Raw genomic sequence first — 18711 nt, 5'->3', positions numbered from 1 at the left:
TGCTTCCAGATCAGCAACTTTACTGCAGCCGATTTCAACTGCTTCAAAAACTTATCTAAATAAACTTGCACAAAGCAGTTACGCCTTTAGTACAAAGTGACTTGTCTAAATAAACTTGCATGAAGCAGTTAGCCCTCAGGTACAAAGCCTCTTGCACTGCTTACAATCTCAATTTCGTTTTTGCATGTACAGTTGAGTCCCACTACAACGAAATTCCCGGAACACACGAAACATTTCGTTGTGGCAGGACTTTGCTGACACGAAATTAGTATGTACAGTGGAACCGCGATTATATGTCCCCAGGTTATGTGATGACCCGCATTTTATGACGAATTGGTTTGGTCCCGGCAAAACCCTTATAGAAATAATGTATTAATAACCTCTATTATACGACAATTTTATGCCGACCTGCCTCATACGACGCCTCTCTGGTACCGTCCGAAAAAGAAAAAAAAAGTTCTAAGCAGATGCACGCTAGCACGTAAACACTGCAGGCGTCTGATAATGGGTGTGCAATACCATTTTACCCAAATGTAACGCGACCACGATTGTAATGTGAGGGGCGACTTCATGCGAAGTAAAGAAAATAAAACAGCTAATAGAATGCGAGATGAATGGAAAAAGAAATGGTACCTTTATCAAGGAATCACAATTCCGAAATGTTCTTTAACTTATCATGGTTGTCTGAAGAGGAGACGGAGCTTTCCTTGGACAGTGTTCTCAAGTGATCCCTTTCGCGAAATTTTGCATGACTCGGCACTGAAAGCGTCCCCGACAATTGTTTCTGGCGCTGTCCTGTTTCATTCTCGAAAAGTTCGTTGAAGCGGAAATACTGAATAAAACACCTTCATTATGAAGAGACTTTTTTGTGTATTACTTTCTATGGGCAGCTGACGGGGAATCGGAAAATCTTCGTTGTGGCGGAAATCTCGTAGCGGCGTTCGTTGTAGGGGAATTCAACTGTACTTCTTGCAAATTTGCACTGCCCCTATCTTCCACCAACCTTTTTCGCTAACATAATTTAGTTTTCGTAAAACTGGATGCAACATTTGTAAAATCATAGAACAAGACCGAATTCGTAAACATTACCAAAAAATTGGGAGAGTTGACAGGCATGGAATATGGAGCCGGGTGTACAGAAGTGCATGAACATATTTAAGAACAAGTTTAAGTGACACTTTAGGTTACAAGTGGCAAGAGATGAAATGAGATCGTTTGCATATAGGGGGGGTAGCTCCTGCCACCTGCATTAATGTCGTAGGAACCTGTAAACCCAAAAATCTATCTAAGAGAATTAAGAGCTTTTACCGAATACACAAAGAACGACAAAAGGGCCCCATACAAGAAAGCTACAACACATTAGCTTGAGTGCATCCAAGGCTCAGTCCAAGAAGATAGGCCTAATCAAAAAGAATGCGTCTCAATGCAGGTCTTATTCCTCATGTCGAGAAGCTATGCTCTATTGAATAGTCCCCACTCTCCTTCCGTCCCCTGCAGTAGGTCCTCTTATCCATTCTCAATTCGCTGCATATCACGATTTCTTCACTTTTCAAAAAGTGAAGGAATCATGATATGATGAGCTTCCATGCCGAGACTACTATGTGAACTAATGTTCACAGCAAGAAACAAACTTTTTGTGTCAGTAGCCCAAGTTAGAATTCATGCACATAACCCACAGGCCACTAATGCATTGACTGGCCAGAGGGCATTGTTGGGAACACTTACCGCCTGTGCCTTCGAGGCTCTGGACTTCGGTGATGGTGTGGAGGATGCCTTCCATGGTGAGGGGACCTACGCCTACGTGGACTGCGTGACCTCCTCGGCGATCGGGATCTGCAATCAGGAATAGCAAGTCAAAAGTCTCAGCCAATCTGTATAGTCTGTGAAGCTATTGGAGTTTTTAACAGGTGAAACGAACACAGTGAAACTTCTTTCACTAGGGCCTGTAATTCCCAGTGGCCAAACAAGAGATGGGGCAAAGGCACAACCTTCTACTGGACAAGTAGCGACAGCCTGTGTAGGGAGCAACTGAGAACAGATTGCTGCTCAGTCATTGATGAGAGCAGGAAGAGAACTATCCGGTTTTTGTGGCATCATATCTACCAATGCCATGCAACTACTCTGTGTTTTGTCCACAAGCCCCCCAAAATTAAGTGACATAAAGAACATCATAAAACACTCCATATCAGTTTTTTCTTTTTCTTAACCTTTGAGAGCGGGAAAACAGTTTCCACTCTTGTAGATATACATTCAACCGCAAGCAGCCTGGTAGGGAAACACTAGAGACGTTTTACAAATTACGTAAATGCGAATAATAAATTAGTAGGCTTATTTGACTAAAATTTTGGAGTTGTTCGCACTTCATTAGAGGTGCAGGGAGCTACAGCAGCTTTTCATGGATCTGGTGTGCAACCACGGTGGTTGTCTTGCGCCATTAAACCGTATACAACATCATCACCACCACGGCGGTTGTTTCTGATGGAGGTGATGTTGCTACAAGTGAGCTGGTGGCAAAGCTGTTGACCTGCGCCCCCTGACGGAGTCAGAATTGCTTCAAAATGCTGGTTTGAATCAACTAAACCTATTATGGTGATACTGCCACACAGAGCTAAACAAAACATGTCACATGCACACACAAAGAAATGGTATGGATTGGTTTGTGCATTGCTCTGGTGCTCAGCAATTAGTTATTGACGCAATACGACAAGTCTCTGTCATACACCAAAAGACGAGGCAGAAATGCTCAAGGTCTTTCCGTACATGGACAACTTCCTTGTCTACTTTGGTGAGGCAGTTGCTCCAGTGACGTACAAGCCAGAAACCTTACAGGAGAGCTTGAGTCTCTTGGGCTTGACCATTAAGTTACTGAGAATGGCTCTATCTAGTTTCTAGGTCCCAGACAGTTTTTTTCCAACTCTGTTGGCTTGTGCCTGTCCTGCCTTCTTGTATAGATGTGTGCACACTAATACAAAAATGTATCACTGCAAACAACTTGCCCACACAGTTACTCTACCCAGTAATTAAACATAGTAGTAAGGTGCACATGCACATATGCTCACCCACTGGAAGTTTCATACAAGAGCCTGTCAATTTTTATCATAGTTGCCACTGTACCTGCGACGCCGATCCTTGGCTGGAGAAGCGCGCTGCCTTCGTGGGCTCTCGGGCCTGTGTTTTTCTGCAGAGTCCTTCCGCGCTTCACCAGGTGGTGACGCAGCCCTGAGAAGAGAAGACGCACTTGTGCAGATAGCGCAGAATACTTTATGTCGCAAGTTTACCACTGAACAATGAAAGGAGGCCATCACCTGGGGTTCCTTAAAAGGCATCTAGAACTGCTTTTATAACAGTCACAGAATGTCTTGAAAGACTGAGACCTCACCAATCTCAGACCCACAAGTATTTCTTCAAGGCATGGCACCAACCTTTAGTAACTTATTTGATTTTGACCTTAGAGTTATTACACAACTATCTTTTGAAGGGATGATGGAAATCTGAAGATCTTATTGTTATACAAGTTTACTATTTTAGATCCTCCGCACTGATTTCTGTGCATTTTAGTTTGCAAATCTATCTGTAGTGGACATGGTTATGGATCCCCCGATTTTGCAACATCCCGGGTATTAGGAGGGATTAGTGCAGTCCCGCAGAACTCTCTATAAAAACAATGCATTATATACCTCAATCATACAATGCGAGATGAAGCATGTCCCCTCTTCATCCAACGACCCACACAAAATTGCGAACAGAACGGTGGATGTGTGAGAAGAACCCGACAGCTTCTGTTCGGCGCCATTCCCTCTGCCAGTGAGGAGAGAGCGCCCCTTCACATGCGGAAAGCTCAGACATGCTTCCAGGCTCCCTCCTGCCTCCTTTTCCCTTCCCTCGCAATCAGTGCGCTCTCATCGTTCATTTCCCTTCCCCTTCTTTGCGTCGCTCAACAACCATCCACCTTCGCCCCTTTGTTGCTGTCTTATTGCGCTTCCTCTCTCTCAAGTGCTTTTTGTGTTGAGTGCCCGCCCACGCTGCTCCAGGTTTCCTTTTGGATACAGTTTCGCTTTTGTGCAAATTCGCATAGGACGCGTCCGTGGATAGGACCACACCGTTTATGGCACTGTGCCAAGCTCGCATCTTCGCATAGCACCAAGAGCACTGTCAGCTATATACTTCGACACGCCCAGTGCCAAGTCTCGCAAAAGTGAAACTGCATAGTATCTCCGAAAGCAATCACTCGAGAATATCGCCTCAATGCATATGGAATGTGCAAATGTGTGAGCAAAGGTCGAACCAATTCCATAGAACCGTAAGGTCGAACCGTAAGACCCATAGATCGTATCGGATACGATATGCATACACGCAGTTCAGAGCTTTCTGTCTACACACGAACACACAAGATTTCCCCCGCCTCTGTCACTCAGTTCTCGATTTCGCACGGGTCGTCATATGAAACGGGACACGTGAGAAGGCATTGGTTCATGCCGGGATGAGAACGATGCCACCAATGCTGCCACCTATGTTTGTTTGCAGATGTGTTATGTAGCAGTGACAACATTCAGAGGTTCACTTGTGCAGGTGACACTCAAGTTACCTTTGCAAATGTATCTGTGCTCGAAAGAAAGTCTAACAGAAACTGAGGAGGAGGAATAAACTTTATCCCCTTCAGGCACAAATTAAGAATGTTGATTGAAAATTTACTTTCAACGCATTTCTGGCATCTTTACCATTATGAAATTTGCACAACTGGAGAACGAATTAAAAATTGGCAATTCCTCACTGATTTTTGTCATGTTTAGAAACTGTGGACTCTATGCGAAAACTCTTTACTGGAACGTCAGTTATGAGAAATTTAACTGTTTCATGTCTAGCATACTTGAAAGAAATATTACAGCCACTCGATAAATATGGCTGACGTAAAACTTGGGTGAAACAATGAAAGAATTGAACCAGCTACATGACAACTTACCGATGCTGAGAGTGAACACCCAGCCATCTACTTTACAACTCATTTTACTAAAACGTTTACACATATTATTCAAACTTGTAGGTCAGGTCCAATCAGAAGTGTTTGAATATGTATGCGACACATTTAAGAATAATTATTTTGATCACACTGGCTTCCGTTTTGATGCGCTTTGGTGCACACAATTGTGTACAAAGTGCCTGAAGGGGTCATAGAAGTGAACGGACGGTAGAATTGTCCGTTGTGGACTGACCAATTTTTTAGAAGTGTGTTGATGAGAAAAAAAAAAAAGTTTTAGCATGCTGGAAGGTGCAGACTGCGGTACCAATAAACCATGATTGGCCCCGGCACTGCAGTATTCTTTTTGCATTTATACATGTTTAGTGATTTTATTTTCTGAGCCTACAAGTTTAAAGTGAAGCTCCTCACAACTCTGTTGCATGAAGCTGAGTAATATATAAACAATTTTTGTAGGTCGGATTATAGGACGTCCTTGCACAGTCCTGTGAAAGTCATATAATCAGGGTTCCATTGTACTAGGCGATCAATTTATACACTGTCACACGATGATGCAACATTAACAAATCCTGCTTGAAGTGCATCATGCAAACTGAAGCTTCTACTAGCTTATGGATCCAGGCTGAGATATGGTGCAGGGCTAAAAACAAGAAGCCGTAATGTCTTGTTAGATTCTACTCACTTCTCTCTGGGCTTTGGCTCCGACGACTCTCTTCGAGGTGCTGACTCAGGCTCCTTCTCGACAAACACCCTGGGAGGCTTCTCCTCGACTGGCTTTTCCTTTGGCTTGACCTCAGTGTGGTTCGGTCGCTCTTTTGGCTTCTCAGGCGACCTATCCCGCAGGGATGCCGCTGCTGCCTCTCTAGCCCTTTCAACCATTTTCTCACGCTCACGTTCTTCTGCTCGTTTAGCACTGTCGTGCATTCTCTCTTGCTCCTCCTAATGGTAACACAAGCAAAAACAAAATGCCCCCATGTCCATAAATTCATGCACTTGGAAGGTAAGAACAGGAGCCAAAGGCTGTAAGGAAAATTCTTTTGTCATGGCGCTTGTAAGTAGCATTAATGCTTGCATGTGGTCAATACGGAAACTACCGAGAACATGCAGACTGCATCAATATTTTCTAACAATCCATGTGATTTTCCTTGATCTTATCACTCGCTGTGCCGAGTGGTCAGATCTGGTGATAGCAGTGGTGCAACAGCACTCTAGTCAATGACAAAGCACAAAAATGGAAAATGAAAAGAATTATTATGAAATACAGACTGTCTTCCAGTATGCCTCTAAGCGAAACCACACATTTACCGGTTACCGGTATATTTGTTACCGGCCAGCAACCACACCTTTATCATTTTATTCTGAGTTCTATGACACACTTAGTAAAATTCTTGTCAGATAATGTTATTCTCCAGTCTTCCTAATGAGCGATTTTAATTTCCCGAAAATAACGTGGTCTGGCATGTATCCAGTACCTACCTATACATCGGGATTAGCAGCTGATTTTGTAAATTTGTGTTATGACCAATATTCTATTTAAAGTTTTATCTCCTAGGGCCTGGGAACTCACCCTCTCCCCACCCCTGCACGTTGAGGTTGAAGATCCATTTTCCCCTCCTTCATGGCTGTCCATTCTCCTCCTCTTTACGGGTCGCCATTTTGCGTTTAGTAAGTGAATACGTAGTGCATGCGGCACCAGCACACTCATACGTCACCCGTTCCCGCAGTGCTCCCTCAGTCCGCGCAAAGCTCTTCGCGATACAGTGGAGAGCCAAACAACCGTTGGGATTTTCGGCTCAGTCATGTTTACTCTTTCACCGTTATCCATGAGAGGGCTGCTTAATCTGCGCTGCCACTCTGTCATGTGAATGCTAGTTGCGAAATGATCCGATTCACATCACATGTCATGTGACTGACTTGTCCGCGATCACGTCTATCGCGTGAATCCAGCTTTATCAGCATCACCAAAAAGGGAGGGAGGGCCGGGGGACCGAGCCGCCAGTCGAAGATATACAATGTGTATGAGTCTCCACGTCTCCACGAATGGAGACCATTTCCGCAAAGATTTGAGTGGTGTTATATGCAGTTATACCCATGGATTCTTTTTCTTTCTTTCCAGGCTGTTGTAACTAGAGGTGCGGTGGAAAAATACGTGCTAATTCATGGTACCGTTCAACAAGAGTATGCAAAGGTATATTGTAGAACATGTGGAGTTCCGAAAACATGGTGAAGGCAGATGTGGCTCACCAAAGTGGGAATCCTCGTTTCAGAGAATGGTGACAAGATACTCACTGTACCAACAGCAACTTTACTGCTTAAGAACTTTTGCCCCCACAGCAAAGTTTAACCACAATTCTAACGAAACATACTTCTGCTTTCACAGGTAACAAACAGAAAGGCAAATACCTGGCTTATTGTTACAAACTTACACATTTACTTGTAGGAGGTGCTTCTAGTGCCTTTCTTTTTTCTATCCAACGAGCAGTACGATGAAAGTAACAGTTACACCTGTGTGAACACTAAAAATGGGGAAAAACATGATATTTGTAAAAACGAGCACTTCTAAATGCCAAGGAAGTTAGCTTTCCTCAGAGTAGACAAAAAGGTCAGGCTTTGTTTTATCCTTACGCACTGTCCAGACTTTGTGCAAATAGACACTGTTGAAATCGTAACTTGTATCATGACGTCACTTGTAAAAGAGTACCAACACATATTTTCGAAGCTCTGCTATATGCTTTTCGCATGCATGCATACTGGATCTGGAGTCACTGACATTACTGTGATGTCATGACAGAGTGATATTCAGTGACATCACGTAGCAAAATAAGATTAGGTATGATGATGTTGCTCCTAAACAAGAGAACATAGTGCTGTGGACGTTTCTTCTGGCTATGTTCAGGCAGCTACAGTTGTCAAAGGAGCACAGTGAGAGAGTCTCTCATATCACAGCAATCTACCTCTTAAGCCCACACACAGCCGGCTCTCGTCACGTTGGCGCACTCTTGTTCCTCAAAGGTCAACCAATCAACAACGTTTACCCTAGTGATGTCATACACTTGACCTTGCTGGCATTGCAACGTGCAAAGGGACACCAAGAGGGATTGCTTTTTGCATGGGATTGTTTTTACAATTTGTGACCTCTCCGCGGCACGCAGCACTGCCATGTTCGCAAAAGATGATTGCCACGGCATTCTGTACCTGATACTTGTGTTAATTTTAAATGTATTCAACATGTTAGAGGATGATCTAGGGGCCCTTGAAAAGTATGACACCAGCCTGGTGTTTTAATGTGTTAGAGAGCGAGAGAGAGGAGGGTGGCATGCTTTCACATACATAACTTTCTATGAAAATCATATAAGTTCGCCTTTATGAAAAGCACAGCGACAGACTGAACAACCGTTAAGTGCTTGCACAAATAAAAGTAAATCTAGAGAAATTGTTTTACTCAAGTTAAGGAAAAATGGCTCTGGGCACCGTGAGTATGATGGCTACTATGCCATCAATAGGTGCCTGCAGGACATAGCTTACAAAAGCCTTTTCTTCGCAATGCTCACATGACTTAAAAAGGAAAACGCAATGCTGAACTGACCTGGCGCCTCCTGATCTCAGCCTTTTTCTCCTCAAGGATCTCGGCAGGAATGCCACCAACAGTCTCCTGTGCACTGAGCAGGAGGCTCCACAGCTCACCCATGAAGTCACGGGCATTCTTGCCATTCAGGAAGCCTGTCAGGTTGATCTGCATCATCCGTGGGTCTGGGTGCTGGACAGGGAGAGAGACAGGCCAGGCCCAAACATCAACATGAGCCTACCCTTCCCTGCAATTTGGCCCCAAGGATAACAGAAGCTACGTGAAGCTTCAACTACAAGAGTAGACTGCAATAAAGTGCTAACTTGGACTGGTTGGTACAAGCTGCATAAGAAAACAAGAAACAGTGCAAGATACAGGACATACGATGGTGCTTGATCTGTCTACTTCTTATGTCCTGCGTCTTGTGCTGTTACTCATTTTTTATGCAAGAGTAGCTAAATACCTGGTCGACATGCCTATACAACTTGTGTTTTTAACAGCAAGGTATAGAAATCTGTAAGCAAATGCTTTGTCCAGCTAATGAGTGCAGCAAACTAAAAAGGCGACTGTTCTCTGAGAAATTTGAAACGGATTGTAGAGCCGTAGGGGCACGATCTTAAATCTGTGCGCAACTGTGAGCTCAACATTTATGACAGCTTATGTGACCCCTGTCATTAAACCACAGGCTGGTCTTCAAGAAACCCACTACTACCATGCCATCTAAAAATAAGAGAGGAAAGTATGCTGTAAAATAAGCCCAATTCACAACGTTCCAACCCCAGATGCAGTGGAACTGTTAACAGAATATATTAACATAGAACAGCACGCTGCATTCCACTAAGCTGCTCAACAAGGATACATACTACAGAAGTTTCTTCTCAATATTCCCCATGCCTAAGAATGAGTGATCAATGATACTTGCATTATTTAGACTGGAAACGCTAATGGTATACAAGCACTCTGAAATTAAAGAACATTTCTTAAGAATCAGTACTTATGAAGTGATCAGGCAGATTTATTGACTTAAAAGCAAAGCCAGCAATCTTCTTACTGGCTATAGATCAGAGCACAAATGTGTGCCTTCGGATGCCTGACAAATGCCAAGAGTACATACCATTTTAAAAGGACACTAAAGGTAAAAATTGTCAAGCCAAACTGACACATCAGTGTTTTGAAACAACAAACATGTTGCTGTCACCGATTACAAAGCTTGCACAATCTAGGAAATCACAACGGAAAAATGGGAGCAAACTCTGTCTGGTGTACATTGTTGTGGCACACTTTCTAGCATTGCCCACGAAAATAAGAGAAAATGCAACCATTAAACTAATTTTATCGAAAAGTGTAATTGAGCACTGTTACACTACCCCCTGACAGCACTGCACGTTGCACCTAGCTCTCAGAAGCATCCAACATTATGCTTAAAGGGGCCCTGACCCACCCCTCGGGCTTGGTGAAAAAACAGTCCACGGATAAAATAAGCTGCTGTAAACATCTCAGGCAAATTTTGCAGTTACGCGTGGCCCGTGGATCTCGCAAGCGGAGTACAAAGTCACCTTTCTCTCAAATGCTCTCTTTTAAACAGAAGCCTGCTCCTCACTCTTTTCTGGACGCTTTATTTCATAATATAGCAGATTCCCATACGCGACTGCTATTGGCCAATAGCCAACATCAAGAAAGTTGTATAGATCAGTGCGCTTCTTCCTACTGTTACTGCATTTATTGATGCAGTTCAATAAACAGGCCGAAGTAGGCAAAAATTTGCTTTCGAATTTCGATAATTATGCACTTCCAGAATAAGCTGACTATCGTCTGCTACCCCTTGGCCGCGGCCGCCCGCGTAGGAATTGAACTTCGCCTATCGTGCTTATTGGTGTCATAGTCGTCGGGTCTCGGTAATTTTGACTAGTTTTGAACACTCAACTAGCCGTGAACCACGTGAAACTTAAGGTCAGATGACACGCACGCTTGCCAGTGCACTCTCGCTTCTGGCCGCTCCAGGTTAGACGCCTTGGCAGACTTCACTTCCCCCGTAATGAGCTTTTGACAGCTCTTCAAAATGCGCTAATTGGATGTAGCTACTACTAACAAAGCCGGTCTGCACTATGTAGCACATTCAGACAGGAGCCAACGAGCGCGAGTGCGCACTCTAGCCCCGTCGTGCACAAAGCTAACACCGCAGTTTCACGTAGCTGCGGTCTGCTACGTAGTGCAGATACTGCGGCCGCCGCAACGAGTCCACTGGCTGAGCACACTGCGGCTCGCTGAGGACAACCGCTTCTGGCGTGTCGTAAATGCCAAAATCGGAATAGTGGCGTCTACATGAACACGCAAAATCAAATTTGAACTGCAGGCCATGGTGATGTACAGTAGGCGGAGCGTTGTGGGTATGCCCCTCTCCACCATAGCCTTCACAGTGCAGATCATTGAAGGAGCGGAAGCACCACAAATAGTATGTTTGATTGCCAATAACTCCGCTTCTACTAAGCGGATTTAATAACTTCTTGCGGCAAAGTATTTCTGAAATAGTCTAATTAAACTTCAAACGCATTTCTCGACTTCAATAAAAAGTGGTTCAGGGCCCCTTTAACTAAAAAGTGCAGTGTAATGTCCCTGGCCAATTTTTTACTGTCTGTGTAAGCAATATCAAAAAGAGCATTTGGATGCCACTATTTGACAAGACCTGGTGTAGCAGATTGAAATTCTGCTGCTTCGTGTTGCCACTCTGTAAGCACTACTTCCGTGTACCCTCCTCCTCATTAAATGTGCTGCTATCTGACTGAACACAAGAATTGCACAGATGCTCTGAAAGACTGCTGGCACAAAGCAATAAATGTTTCATACTAAGATTCATAGAGGAAAACCTACAATAGTGTATAAGCACACTAACTGTATGGAAATTAAGTCCCCATAAAAGCGATGAGCACCACGTGGATCTGCCCAAACTTTACCCTAATGCCTTACAACAACCCTGTTAACCTTCTTGAAGCTGATTTGTCTTTGCAAATTCACTGTAGGTCAGAGATTCATCTTGTTTAGCCTCTTACTGTTACCATTTTCAACTGTGTTCAGAACACTGCAGAAAAAAGAATGTCAAAACGTCAGAAATAATCTACATAATTAAGTGTGTTATTGCTGGAAATTATGTAAAAAAATAAATTGGCTATGAATGCTCGCTTAACTGCTACAAGGAAACAATAAAATGCAAGCACACTTCATAAATGATCCTCAAATAAAAATGAAAGTTGCTGCAATTCCAGATTTACCTCTACCAACAGTGGTAAAACGAAGGATGTCTCCGGAGCCAAGGCTCTGATGAAGAAAACTGTTGTTGAAACATTGGCTACAGAGATATCCTATGTTTAAACACTGTTGAATCCCTTCATCTCCACCCTCCTGTGTACTTTCATTAGATTTCCTGTAGTAACTTACTATGAAATGTATGCCTATGCCTTGTCAAAACCCTGAGACTATGGCTAGAGGATGGCATGACAAAGATGTCGCAAGAATGATGCACAGATGGTGTACAGTGAAGTCCACTGCTAAAGGGACACACTACTGTGTGGCTCTCACTTAGCTGACACTGCAGCTGCAAATGTCTGCTGATGCTACGTCAATAAACTGCACAGGTGTGTAGAAAGGTGCCAGCACCAACCACGTCATCTGCTGCAAAGCCCAGGAATAACTGTACATTTGCCAGACGGAGACTTTTGCACATGTTCAACACTCATGTGTGCCCTTCGACAGTGGACCGCACTGAACATGTTTCATTTATGGTTGATTTAGATTTGAGGATTAGTAGCATTCAACTGCTCATCCTCAAATGCAATTCGGAACTTCCAGTACATCAGCTGAGCCCTGACCTAATGTATACCTTTAGTGCCCCTTTAAAACAGATTCAATGAGCGAAAGTAACACATAAACAGTGCTACAAATGAGTTCAAGCATTAAGAGCTGTCAGAAGCACACAGGTCACACTAGAGGTAGCCAGAAGTGACTCCAGGACATGACACAAGGCTCTCCTTGCACTTCAGCACTAAGGAGACTGGGGAACTTGTCTTCACCACTTAGAGCCTTGCAGTATCACCGACCATATTCTCAAAATGGCATGGCATGACTGCAACCCCTAACAAGTTTCTTTCATCATGAGCTGTTTGGCTGGCTTGGCAAACTTGCCTACACTGCGAGTGCCATCTTCAACAGCGAGTAGTCAAAAGTGCAAACAAGCCAAGTAATGCAAGAGGAGCCCTGCCACATGCCTAAGCAACAACGCAAGATTTGTGCAATGTTGCCTGTGTACTTTTCACGGCGTGTGTACACAATTCTGTATTTTGCACAAAGCTAACCTTTGCCTCATTGCAAGCTTTGAAAGCTTTGAATGCAATTAGGTATAGCAGCTGAGTCTGGCTTCCTCGGCTTTTTTATTTAAGCCAGTATAATAACAGCAGCAGGCTTTGGGCAACCAGCACACGAGCGAAAGAACAACGCAGCCTCAGCCTGCGCAGAGCGCAGTCAGGCCACGCTGGGAAAGAGAACCATTACCACCTGAGATGTGCACCACCTGTGTGAAGGCCGGAAACAAGAGGCGTGCCGTGGCCAAAAGCAGACATAGCCTAAAAAGACTGAACAAAGGCTATGTAAGGGCAACGCTTTCTACTGCCTCCCCCACCAGACGAGTACATACATGGGCATTTCGGGTCCAAAGGAACCTTAGTTTGGATGCAAGAGGTCCTTAGCTGTGAATGTGCTGGACTGAAAGATTCAACAGATCCCGTTAGTTTGCTTCAGCTCCAGGAAACAGCTGACGGGCTGCCCCTTCACACAAAAATATCTACATCTTCCATGCTAGGAGCTACTGTAACTGAGCCTTACAGCCAACTTCTATCAAAACGTCAAGTGCAATGGAAGAATGGGAGTCTGAAAGCGAGGTTCCTGCACTACCACAAAACTTCAGTTCCAGTTATACCTTATAAAAGCACTGTACTTTTTCAACAATTAGGCTCAGATCTACTATGAGGCATTACTATGACATTAAACACAACTACAAATAATGTTCATATGTTCGGTTTTCGCATTTAACAGCAATAAAGGACCCGCAAGTATTCATGCCTGTAACCAGCTTGTGACCAACCTTGTCTGCCTCTAGTTGGTTAAAGACAAACTCGACCACGACTTCATCCTCCATCCCAAGTAAATCCGTTATCTTTCTCGTGATCCATGGCTTGATGGTGTCCAGGTTCACTTTGGTCATGTCAACCTACACGAAAATGAACACGTGTCAGCCGGCATGTAGGAACAAAAATCAGCAAAAATAAAATGAACGGCAACGTGAACTCACCCTCTTGGTGAGGACATCGTGAAATCTCAATTGCTTCAAGAGCTTTTTCTGTTTGTCAGTGAAGCGGTTATCTTGCTCTGCGCTGGTCCCCTGTAAACAAAGCAGTAACACGCTGAAAAAACCAGATTGAAATGCCCGCTACGGTGGTAGGCGAACAGTCAAGGCGGGCCCAACTTTGGAACAACATGCGTGTCAGGTAACATAACCGTCACGACAAACAACCATTGCACTTATAAACGTTTTCGAAATACGGTCGATTGCAGTGCCCGCCTGCGAACATTCGGCATCATTTTTCAAGCACACACACACACAGATGCGACTTATTACTTCTAAAAATGGTTTCGCCCATGTTTATCGCACAGGGAACTACGGGAAGCCAGCTATAAATCGCTATAGTTATCGTTAAAGTTATACGAATTTACTTGCACGTCGACGCCGCAACGTAGTGCCGCAGTGGTTAGGCCTAGCAGTTCTGCTGCACAAGCCAATTGTCGGTGAAACAACAACTACTATACTGTCTACCTAAAAGCAATTTTAACGATACTACCTTTGGAAACATTTCTTGACCAAGTGATCACAAGAAACTGTTCGTGAAATTGGAAAAACTTACGCGAAAGAACCCGGCATCGGTCATTGTTTTCAGTCACGACGGCTACAGCGCATTGTTGGCTGACGACATGAGAAATATACCGCGCTGAGCCGGTTTCTCCAGACCGTGCTCCAGACCTTCTAGACTCTGCTCTCGAGAAATACGAAACCGAAATCAAAATTACTGGTGTGCGCTTGTTCACTTACGCAAATATTTACACACGTACATGTGTATAATTCTGCTCTCGAGAAATACGAAACCGAAATCAAAATTACTGGTGTGCGCTTGTTCACTTACGCAAATATTTACACACGCACATGTGTATAATTATTTCAAACAGACAATTAAGTAAGGACTTTATGCGGTCACTAAACGACGTACTGCAAGAAAAATATTGTATCGTTGCTCGTATCCAGGTGCCTGTTAGCAACAGGCAAGCATGTGTCGAACCGATTTTATTGCGATAGCAATTACATGGACACTTCAACCGGATTTCTGCCGTCGCCGTCGCCGGGAGGTTCCGTATAGATAAAATCTTCGCCGCGCGCCGTATGCCCGAGCCACCCGAGCGGAAGCGTGCGGGGACGCGCGCTATCACGGAGAGCGAACGCACTCAATCTCCCACGTGCAAGCAAGGAAGCGGGAAGCCAGCGCCGGAGGGAGCGGGGGGGGGGGGGGGGGGGGGCGCACCTCTACTTTGCCAACAACCGCGCTCGTCGCTCGCCCGCACCGTCTCTTATCTCCACACGGCTCTGACCTTTCTATGAGCTGTGCATTCGCCGCTCAGTTTCCGTTGAAGCGATAGACCGCACGTACAGTACTTTCGCCCGCTGCGGCGTATGGGCTTGCTGCCAGCGTTTTGAGAGTCGTTGTCTGCAGTCATTCAGTGTGATCTATTCATGTTTGTTTGTGCGCGCTCACACCACGCTTGTTCATTCAGTTAGTAATAGTCGGGCCAAATTTTCCAACGCACGCTACACATGCAATGCTGCCCGGATCGGCAGTGCAGCGCTACAGGTGTGTCCCTTCGCACGCGCTGCCCACGGGAAGCGCTTCTCATCAACACCACCGTTTCACACGCGCCTTCTCGTGGTCATCGAGTCTCTCTTCATGTCGGTCTACTTATGCCGCAGCACACCTGCTTACTTAATCAGCTCATGTTTACTACAATTCATATTGCTACCAAAGCCGCTCACCTTACTTCGTATGACAGTGCTGTGTTGCTATCGCATTCATTGCTTCGCCCTTAGGGTGAAACTGTGAAATATTGTTTTCGCATTTGGTTCGGGTTCCCGCTTTTAGGTTTGGTTCAGGTTCCGCTCCGGAACTAAAATTATTACAGCTCGAGCCTGATCGCAGTTTTCTGAACCAATTCATTCGGGTTCAAAGAAAAAATTAAAAAACCCTCCCCTACCAGGAACAGGGGGGCACGCGAAGCTTGTCCTGTGAAACCGTTAACCAATCCCTTGTGAAAAACAACAACAGCTGGTTTTTTAGCGTTGCATCGCCAGCGCAGGCTCGAAAAAAGACATTGGCGTGCCTCCTGCTTTCAGATGTAGATGTAGATGTAAATCCCTGGGATATACTGGCACGTACCCACTCCGGGCAATCGGCCAAGAACCGGGTAGGTCGGAAATAAAATGACCAATAGTGTGCAAAATTTTATACTGACTCAGTTAGAATCCGAAGATAGAGATTAAAGCCTGCGAGGTTTTGTAATTATGAAAGTTTTACCACAACCATAAAAATAAAGCAATTCAATTTATATTTGGGTCAAAGAAAAGGAGGCTTAAAATTCTGTATTTAGAGTTTAAATCTCATGGAACCTAAAAGAAAGTCTTGGAAGGCAGCGCCAACGTTTTACGCGCACGAATTACGTATTCCGTGCTCCGCATATTCGGTGACCTCCGATTTGCTGCAAGGCACACCAGATGTCACAGAGATCATGTTGGGTTAGCGAGGTGAGCGGATGACGGACTTGCAAGATGATTGACACCCCACCCTCCCAGCAAAACCGCAACAACTCCCATGTTTAATAAAATTTGAAACCCAATGCGAACACATACTCGTCGAAGAGCTCGCGGAAATATGTATGGTCTAGCTAGCCGATGCAAATGAGCAGGGAATGCGATTGAAAACGAATTTTCCTCATTTCAAACAAAGCCACTCTCACTTTACACACGCTTGGGAAACGAAGTTACGCTTTCTTGGTTCATTTTATCCAGGTAACAAAAGGACGAGAGTTTTGTGAAGAAAGGAGCAACACGCAAGCGAAGCGTTAGTTCCAAAAGTAACTTCGAACTCGAGTTTCCTCTTGCACAAACAAAAGAAAAGCATGAAAAAAAAAAAAAAGAACAACGGGCGATGGCAACGAAGCGAAGGCAACGTTACGCGCCATCGATGCAGTGCGGTCCTTCTCGCCGGAGCCAGTCTCGGTTAAGAACGACGCGGAGAGTCGGCGAAGCCGTCAGCCGCGGCACCCACGCACATGGAAACTAAGGACCGTCGTATAAAAGAAAGACCGCCGCAGAGGCCCTCTTTAGCCAGTTCACAGCCAGTTCGCAGCTCGGCTGGATGGACACCCGAAGCACAGTGACCCGCCTGGTAGCAGTTATGAAGATGGCTCAGGTAATTCAAGTTGTCTCAGATTCCTTCTCGGTCGAAGTGCTATGATGAGTCAAATCGTTCAACGTGTCCACTTAAAATAACCCACTCTTTTTTGCACACAGGCGCGCAGGCATTGTAAAACCGATTGTCTGTTAAAAAAATAAATTGAGCAAATAAACGAATAAACGAAAGGGTAAAGCTCCTTAATTCTTCGAGGATAGACAACACCGTACAATGTAAACTGATGATACTGACACCTTACACTTACTGGGCGCAACGACGCAGTTTACGTTTCTATGAAATTGGTTAACCGCCTTATAACTAATGTATTGATGTTTACAGATTGGCACCTGCAACGCGATGTTTTAGGAAGTAGTTATGTTCCGTTAGACTTCCGTGTTAACAGCTCAAGATGGCTGCACCACGGAGCGCTCGATTCAAGCAGGCTATGTAAGGGAAGTACTCGCACATACTCTATTTGTCAGGCTTTCCATTAGCCACCGAGCACACGTGAAGTCGAATAACGGTGAGAGGTCGGTGCATGGGACTATATATAATGTTGAAACGGCTGAAAAATAGGTTATTGAACAAATAGCTCCTTCAGCGTTGTCCTGTAGTTTTAAACATATCGTGAGTTATTTTTCACATCGTGTGTCCAACCGTAAAACACTGTAATTTTAGGACGTGGCGAAGCATCATCCGGCTATAGTGTACTAGTGTACTAGAATATTCTAGTGCACCATAATTTGACTAAGTCAGCGTAAGCGAAAATGTCTGTACGTAAGGCTACCTGCGTCAGTCTGCGAACTCGTGGTGCCATCAAAATGCTTTATAAGTACCATAATAAAATCTTGACGCGCTTGAGGATTCAACTAATTATTAATACCACTAAAATAGCAAGAAGCTAGACAAAGAAAAACTGCGAGGCTACAGGACTGAACTTGTGTGACACAGCTACACTACAACTATGACCGCTCACTATATATAGTCTAGCACGGAGCGATGGAGGTCCGTTTGTGAATTCCCTCTCAGAACCTGGGCGCCCACGCATTTTCTGGAGCTGTGGACGCCTCTTTATTTTCGTTTTAACTGTATTTCCTTAAGCGTCCTTACCACTGAGCATTGCGTAAGGGATGAGAATTAAAGAGAAAATAATTCATGATGATGACCGCGTCGTACAAAACACCACGGCTGCCTCAGCGACGGCTGATGGACTGGTGATTGGTGATAGCGGCGACGGAAGGCCGTTACAGTCGATAGCTGAAGAAAGAGTGACAGTGCAGGCACGAGGGCGAGAGAAATCGAGGTAATTATCTGTGCGAAATGACTGTGCGCGTTGGTGGCAAATAAGGGGCGTGGTTTAAGGGACAGTTGAACAACGTATGAAATAATGACAGGCTTATATACAACGTAAATAGGCTTGTATTTTAAATTGTTTCAGTTGTGCGTTATTCTATTAGGTGTCACGGGAGCAGCAAGAAAAGAAGTACAGAGAAGGATACAATTTAGGCGCGAAATTCCAAATAATGAGATTTATAGGGAAGAGAGGAAACCACGCAAGCACAATTGGGAGATAAGTTCACTTTGTAGTAAAACATGTGCTTGAGTTTTGCGCGATATCGTGGCACGATGTTCGC

At 44.5% G+C, this 18711-nt stretch overlaps 1 protein-coding gene across 6 annotated transcripts in view; it reads right to left on the bottom strand.

The window, feature by feature from the left end:
- Nucleotides 1-14616, bottom strand: part of LOC119460644 (serine/arginine repetitive matrix protein 1) — a 61199-nt gene extending 46583 nt beyond the window's left edge. For 3 of the 6 annotated variants that reach the window (XM_037721678.2, XM_037721675.2, XM_037721676.2), the window contains exons 1-7: nt 14489-14616; nt 13879-13968; nt 13672-13797; nt 8562-8732; nt 5658-5914; nt 3115-3219; nt 1726-1833 (exon numbers count right to left, since the gene is read on the bottom strand). In XM_037721678.2, the coding sequence (XP_037577606.1) occupies nt 1726-1833; nt 3115-3219; nt 5658-5914; nt 8562-8732; nt 13672-13797; nt 13879-13968; nt 14489-14512 (881 nt within the window). In that variant the 5' untranslated portion in view covers nt 14513-14616. Of the gene's footprint in view, nt 1-1725; nt 1834-3114; nt 3220-5657; nt 5915-8561; nt 13293-13671; nt 13798-13878; nt 13969-14425; nt 14453-14488 lie in introns of those variants that run through there. The other 3 variants (XM_037721677.2, XM_049672669.1, XM_049672668.1) reach the window with 3 other exon arrangements.
- Nucleotides 14617-18711: the final 4095 nt, after the last annotated feature.

Source organism: Dermacentor silvarum, chromosome 8, assembly GCF_013339745.2.
Source record: "Dermacentor silvarum isolate Dsil-2018 chromosome 8, BIME_Dsil_1.4, whole genome shotgun sequence".
NCBI classification, from domain to species: Eukaryota; Metazoa; Arthropoda; class Arachnida; order Ixodida; family Ixodidae; genus Dermacentor; species Dermacentor silvarum.
The sequence above is the reverse complement of the archived record's forward strand: the minus strand, read 5'-3'. Positions and strand labels throughout refer to the sequence as shown.